The following is a 7,678-nucleotide window of genomic DNA, read 5'->3' as shown; positions in this document are numbered from 1 at the left end:
TTACACACATATTACGTCACAACATTAACTTAATTTGTTTGTTTTTCAGAATGAGAACTTGAGAGCTCTTGGTATGGACTATGAACAGAACTTGGGACGGAGTATGGACATCTTTACATACTGGAGGGTCAGAAGAAGGCCATCTTCACCTGTTTGGACATCAGCAGGTAGGTCATTTTCACCTCATAGAGCATCAATAAGTAGGTCATCTTTATCTACTGAAGCACCAACAAACAGATCAACTGACAGGATTCATTGACAGGAATGACTAGGGTTTAAAAAAGTTCTGTAGAAGTATCAACTCAAGCTTTTTACTTATGTAAAAGTGTAAAAGTACTGGTTCCAAAACTACTTAAAGTATAAAAGTAATGTAAGGGGTAAAAAAAGAGTAAATGATGTGGGGTTGATGCTGCAGTTGGTCTGCAGGTTTAGGTTCAGCAACAGAATGTGCTGAAAGAATGAGGTCAGCTGACTACCTGAATATACTGAATATAGACCAGATTATTCCATCAATGGATTTTATATTTCTTCTCTGACGAACACGGTCATATTCCAAGATGACAATGTCAGGATTCATGGGGCTGGAATTGTGAAAGAGTGATTCAGGGTTCAGGGAGCATGAGATCATCATTTTCACACATGGATTGAGAGAGAGTTCACCACTGAGTCCAGATCTTAACCTCATTGAGAATCTTTGGGATGTTCTGGATGGAGTGTTGCTTTGTGCAGTGGTCAGACTCTACCATCCTCAATGGTGAAAATGCAAGATCTTGGTGAAAAATTAATCCAGCAACACTGGATCGAAATAAATCTTGTAACATTGCAGAAGCTTACTGAAACAAAGATAAAGGCGCTCCAACCAACTATTAGAGTGTATAACCTTTTTTTTGGTGGCAACCTTTTTTTTTTGGCCAGGCAGAGTATAAAAGTGAGGAATAAATGACAGTAACCACTGTTGGTTTTCCAGTTCATGAGGTTTAATTAATACATTTCATTTAAGATCCAAAAACAATGTATTTAAACAAGAACAAAATCCCCAATTTTGTACAGACACATGTGAAAATCCACCTGATGGCGCTAGAGGGCTGTTTTGTGAAAAACAAGCCAAACAACACAAAAGAATGATGATAGTTAGTTAAGTTAGTTAGTTAATATGTATTTAGTTAGTCCTCAATGTGAGTCTCTTTTATACCTTTAACAAAAATGTGAAAGAACTGCATCAAAAACAAGATCATAATATGGATAAATGTCAAAGAGGGTTGACTGTTTATATTGGAAACACTATAATATTGTATTCATATATCTTAAGGTATTCATCACTTTCCAGAACTTTAGAAAAAATAGGAAATGCATTTTTATTAAAATTGAAGCAGATTTTATTAAAAAGTACATCTGTAAAACTGCAAAGCTTCTGTTGGCAGAGGAGCAGGAAGAGAGAGAGAGAGAGAGAGAGAGAGAGAGTCAGTGCATCACAGAGAAAGAGAGAGAGAGAGAGAGAGATAAAGAGAGAAAAAGAGAGAAGAAGAGGTAGAGGAGAGGTTCAAGAGAACAAACGAGTATTCCCACCAGCTTGAGGATTCAAAATATATTCATATACTCAAAGTCCCTCAGGGATCTGGAGGTTCTGAAGAAACCCAACGTTTAGAAGAACCAGACCTGGAACAAGAGGAACAAGAGCGAGAACAAGATAAAGAAGAAAAAAGAAGAGATGAAGGGAAGTGAAGTGAAGACATGGCTGCTTCTGCTCCTTGCAGTTGCTCAAACTACTACTGCAGATTATCCGGAGGACACTGAATCTGGTAAAAAAAAAACTAAAAAACATTTTGTTTGTTTAAATAATTAAAATTTTTAATATTCATAATTCCAAACCTTAAGCTGAATAACATGATTAGAGACTAATAGAAAGTGAAATAGCTAGAATAAGGGAGATTAGACACTTAATATGCAGTCCTTTATCCAAAGTCTACATGTTTAGTGCTGTTTACAGGGGACGACAATTGAAATTGGATATTCTTCTTCTTCTTTTTCATCTTCTTTTTTTTTTAGAATTATCTATTAGAATCTGTCTAGAATTAGAATCAATGCTAATATGCTAGTCTTTCTTTAGTTTTATGTTTTATTTTCAGCTGTTTTGTTATTTTTGTCTATTTTATCCACTAGCATTCAGTCATATCTTGCAAAAAAGAAAAAAAAAAAAACAAGCCAACATTGGTACTGTTATAATGTAAATGTTTTTTTAAATATTTATTGTTAAGTTGCTAAAATAATGAAGGAATCGAAGTCATGAATGTTTACCATTTCCTACATTTTCTTTGTTGCAAAGCAGCATGATGAGGTCAATAGTAATTTATAAGTTCTATAAGTGTAAATTGTGGGATGTGTGGGAAATTTGAAATATTCTAATTCTACCTAATTCTAATTCTACTTCTATATTCATGTGGTCATGAAGGAAATGTGTTCTAGAGATAATACAAGACAATACAAGAGATATTTTTTCTTTATTACTATATTTTTCTAATACTAAATAAAAAAATAACTAAATTATAGTATTAAATTTAAATTAAAACTTTAAAATATCTACATTACCAATTATTATTATTATAGTGTTACCTCAAACCTATCTGATAACTCAACTGCTGTTGTATATTCTTATATTCCAGAAAAAAAATCTATTATAAATGGCTTAAATTATAATATAAGTGTATAGTCTTTGCATAGCTAGCAAAAGAATCTTTGTATCTCTTTAACCAACTACAGTAAAACTACAAAAATCGTACAAAAACAACATTAAAGACCTAAAATCTATCAAATTCACATTGCTCAAACCTTTAGCAATCTATAGGCGATCTCTACATTGCTGTTGTTAATTTCTTAAATATTCAGCTCTAAATTGCTAAAATAAAAATAAAAAATCTATCTATAAAATGGTTTGTTACTTGGAAACTGGTTGGAACATTTTATGATTTTCTCAATAATAGAAAACAGTATGACATAAGAAATGTCGATTTTACATTAATTTAGACCCCCCAAAAAATGCTGTAAATATGCTTATGGTTTGCAGTGTTCTCTACCCAAACTAAAACAATCGCAAATCTCTTTATATCTTCGTACTGAGTAATTAAAAAAACTGAAAAACTTATGATCTGTAATATTCAAGGAAACCTTTCAGTAATGGCTGCCAGTTTGTTGTTTGCTGTTGTCAGCTGTCAGCCATCTTGGCTGCACCAGGCCCTTAAAAAACTTGAGCAGAAGTTGTTGCCATGTGTGTGTGTGTGTGTGTGTGTGTAATGTTTGAATGTTTTTTTGTGTTTTTTTGTATTTATGCTCACACAATAGACGCATTATAATGCCCATTGCTATCTTACACCCTGCCAACAGTCTATTTTCATGCCTTCCAACTGCTTTGTTTAAATAGCAACAGAGCTTATGAATATATCTACACTGATGGGTGTCATCAGTCATGTTCATTGCTATCTTGGCAATTAACGCAGGCATGCTGCAATTACACCCCACTTTTTACACATGCATGGACTACAGAACACAGGTAGCTGTGCTGTTAAAATAGCAATACGCCAAAGTCAGAGACCACCTGGCTCTTAAAGGGAATGGAAAGGGACATGCTGATTGGCTTATTTCACCTTACGCTTAAAACACATCCATGATTAATTAAGAGAACAAGTACATGACTTTTGTGCATTTTGAGCAGCGCAAGATGTACTTTTCCCATCGTTGCAATAGCGAAGACACACTGACACGCCTCGTTTCCTGACCTCCACACTCATTATCGTAGACACTGTATATTCACAAGCACTGTTGCTATTTAAATAACACAGGTGGAAGCCCTGAAAATAGACTGTGTATGGGGTGTAAGATAGCAATGATCACTGCAACGCAATGGTGTACTTACACAGGGTGTAATATATACATATAAAATAATACTGCGAAAAATAAATGATACTATTCACTATATATTATTGCATATATTGGATATTATTGTAAAGATTGATTTATTAACCAAATTTTTATAAATTTATACAAAATTTATACATTTGTAATGTCTGATAGCTGCAAAAATGTTTGGGTTTCTGATTTATGCGTGCATGTATCATACTGTATCATACTGTATATTCAAATGCTCTCTCAAATACGTCCAAACTGATTAAAAATGCTTTGGCAGGATTTCAAACCGGTAAGGAATATGTGACATTCAGGGACTTGGACGTCATCCTGACATGTCCAGAATCTGACTCGACAGAAATTACATGGGGACCCAAAAATATTGTAGGTGACGGAACAGAAGGGATCATAGAGGATTATACAGAAGATGAAAGCTTGTACTACTGCCAGAAAAAAGGCGATACTGTTAAACATTTCTTCTATGTCAAAGCGAAAGGTAAGGTTACTTTACTATTTACTATTTTTTTATTTTTTTTGTTTGTTTGTTCAGAAGCAGCATGATGAAGTCAATAGTGATGTTCTGTTTCTTCATGTTCTATAAGTGTGAACTGGGTGTGGGGGAAATGTGGTCATGAAGGAAATGTATATAAGTGTGTTCTGTGTTATATACTGTGTAATATTAATCCTAAAATTGTAATAATGAGCAATTATTTTGGTCATTGGTCATTTTGGTCAAATAGCTAAATTTTAACATCTAGCTAGCAAATGCATCTCTGTGTCTCAGCAGCCAATCACAGTAAAATTGTTACAGAAAATTATTTTAGTGATCTATAGACAATTCATCATTCGTGCTCCATGCAGCTTGGTTTAGGGTGTGTCTGTGTGTTTTTGCTATCGTAACCACAGGAAAAGTATGCTTTGAGTGGCTCGAAATGTGCAAAAGGCATGTACCAATTGTCTTAATTAATCATGGGTATGTTTAGGGCATAATGTGAAACAAATCAATCAGTGCGTCATATGCCATTCCCTTTAAGGTGAGCCAGGTGAGCTCTGACTTTGGCGGATCGCTAGTTTAAAGGCGCAGTTGCTAGCTTATTTACAGGAACAGCAACGTTACTTTATGTAGTATTCTGTTTATTGTTCATGTAAAAGTTGGGTTTGTGCACTGCTGCGCACGTGTTCATGTGTGTTGCCAAGATAGCAATGAACGTCTAACTGTTGACATCTGTCTAGGTTGTATTCAGTCAGTGGAGCACTTTTTTGCGTTTTCTGTTGCCAAGATAGCAATACACCAGAAATGTACCTGAACGCACCTCATTTCCCGACCCCCATGCCCATCAGCATAGATATATTTACAAGCACTGTTTCCATTTAAATGACGCAAGATGAAGGTGTGAAAATAGACTGTTGGCGGGGTGTAAGACAGCAATGAGCACTGTATCTTAAAAACGACTACTTTACATAAGATATAAAAGCTAAAATTAGACAATTTTCTACATGAGTCAATGTACAAATCACAAATCATTGATCATTGACCCCAAATACAACAGATCAGCAAGAACAGAATTCTTATCTGATGTAAGGATCTCTAGTTTACAAAATGAAGATGCTAATAGGCTAATTCTGCTAATAAACAACAAACAGTGAATATTTTATTTTGTTTGTTTTTTTGTTTTCTCTCTCTTGATCAGTGTGTAAAGGCTGTGTGGAGATGAACAAAGGTCTGGTGATTGCAGCCATGTTCGGGGACATTTTGTTCACGCTTGGGGTCATCCTTGTAATCTACGCATGTGCTAAGAAGAAGAACTCATCTCCAGCTCCTCAGAGAGGTAATAGGCTTGTAATTATAAATGATAATGCATTTTAAAATACATATATTAAGATGAATTGATTTCATTCACTGCCACAAATGTAAAAAATAGATTTTTAAAGCCTAACATACAGCTTAGAATGAACTGGATGTGTTGTTTTAATCTGTTTGCTTGTTTTGTGTGTATATTTGTTTACACTCAATGTATTACACTCATTTATCCTTTATCATTTATCATTTTCCAGCTGCACACTCACGCCAGCCGAGTGCTCCTCCTCCTCCTGAACCTGATTATCAGGTAAATTGCATGCGTATAAAGTCTTTAAAGCTTAAAATGGAAAGTTATAAGCAGTGGAAAATTGGAAAAATTCTATTGGATGCTGAAACTCATATATGAAAATACATATTATTACAATTAACACTCTCCATTTGGCAAATCTACACGTAATTTCTATTATAAACAGAAGCCTGTCTAAACCATGCACCATGCAGCTTAATTTATGGCGTGTCAGTGTGTGTCTTTGCTGTCGTAACAACAGGAAAAGTACACTTTTCACAGCTCAAAATGCACAAAAGGCATTAAGTACTAATTCTCGTAATTAATCATGGGTGTGTTTTGGGAGCAACAAATCAGCATGTTACTGGCCATTGCCTTTAAGAGCCATGTGCGCTCGGACTTTGGCAGATTGCTATTTTAACGGCGCAGCTACCTGGCCACACATGATTTGTGCTTTACTGACTCCATAAGTGCTTGGGCCCCGTAAGTCTTTTATATTGACAATAAAGTCTCCTAATGTAGGTGCAAGATAGTATACTCACAGGCAGTTCTAGGGTTGTTCTAGAGGCAGGGCCACAGGAGCAATGGTAGCTGTAATCTGATTGGTTCCCTGAAGTGCCTCTGTCCAAAATCCACAAAAATACATAAAAACATCTATAAAAACACAAAAATGGATGCAAAGATTTGAAGAACATTCCAAATGCGAATAATTGTCAAATAACTGCAAAGAATAATAAAGCAACCAAGTATGTTAAAATAAAGTATATATATATATATATATATATATATATATATATATATATATATATATATATATATATATATATATATGTTATATATATTTTTTTACTTTTAAATTTGCAACATACACTTTTTCCTTTTGATTCTGAACATTTTAATTGCAGATTTTATTTTTGGCACAAGATTAACTCTATAGATTTTACTGTGATTTTTTTTTATTACATTTTAAAGTGTAAACATGGTGTTACTGGTGAAATAATACTTGGCCCCTCAATGAATACCATGGCCCCTTGATGGCCTTTACTCAGAAAAATCATAGCTCTGCCACTGCTTATACTGGCTTTTTTTTTTACACTTAGTTAAGTTAAGTTGTTTTAATAAAAGGTTCCCATGCATAATTGAGTACAGTCATTTGTAATATTTGATCTTTCCAGTGATGTGTGCATTAAGAGAAGATTTTTTACATTGAGATATTTGCTCTTTTGCAGAGTCTGAACCAGGCCACGCGCAGCCGAGACATCTACGCAGAGGCGGGCAGACGGGCACACTGAAGACCAGCTGGATACAGCAGGCTTATTTCAGTTTCAGATTACAACTTTTACAGCAAGTTTTTTTTTTTTTTTTTTTTTAATTTGGCATCATATTGACGTGTTAAAAACTGGATTACATTCTGTACCAGCTTTTAACTTCCTCAGTCTCCTCCCAAATATATACTTGATCAGTCAGGATGTGTTTGAAGTTAGCTATTTTAATTTTAGAGCTTGAACTGCGAGGCTAATGTAGCTAACAATTAAACTGCATTGCTAAAAACAATGATAGTAAAAAAAAACTAAGGGAATAAACCAATCAGTGCATTTGATGATAAACTACATTTAAGGTAAACTGAGGTGTTGTGAAACATGATAATGAGTAGAAACATTTGTTGAATAGCCCCAGCATTCCCAAATAAAGCG

General features: G+C 34.5%; 1 protein-coding gene across 1 annotated transcript; it reads left to right on the top strand.

Moving 5' to 3' along the window:
* The first annotated feature begins 1,482 nt into the window (after positions 1–1,482).
* Positions 1,483–7,358, top strand: LOC103040027 (T-cell surface glycoprotein CD3 epsilon chain-like). Its single transcript, XM_007229570.4, has 5 exons — positions 1,483–1,799; positions 4,178–4,393; positions 5,589–5,726; positions 5,953–6,005; positions 7,214–7,358. The coding sequence occupies exons 1-5, from the start codon at positions 1,709–1,711 to the stop codon at positions 7,274–7,276; spliced, it is 561 nt and encodes a 186-aa protein (XP_007229632.3). The 5' UTR covers positions 1,483–1,708; the 3' UTR covers positions 7,277–7,358.
* The last annotated feature ends 320 nt before the right edge of the window (positions 7,359–7,678 follow it).

This window comes from Astyanax mexicanus, chromosome 18 (assembly GCF_023375975.1).
Source record: "Astyanax mexicanus isolate ESR-SI-001 chromosome 18, AstMex3_surface, whole genome shotgun sequence".
Classification (NCBI taxonomy): domain Eukaryota; kingdom Metazoa; phylum Chordata; class Actinopteri; order Characiformes; family Acestrorhamphidae; genus Astyanax; species Astyanax mexicanus.
This window is presented reverse-complemented; position numbering and strand designations above follow the sequence as displayed.

What these genes read in the sequence shown, in the direction of transcription:
- LOC103040027 (XM_007229570.4), top strand. Translation starts at nt 1,709, where the DNA reads ATGAAGGGAAGTGAAGTGAAGACATGGCTGCTTCTGCTCCTTGCAGTT. An exon ending in ATCTCCAGCTCCTCAGAGAG is followed by an intron (nt 5,727 to 5,952) that starts GTAATAGGCTTG and finishes ATCATTTTCCAG; the next exon opens with CTGCACACTCACGCCAGCCG. An exon ending in CTCCTGAACCTGATTATCAG is followed by an intron (nt 6,006 to 7,213) that starts GTAAATTGCATG and finishes GCTCTTTTGCAG; the next exon opens with AGTCTGAACCAGGCCACGCG.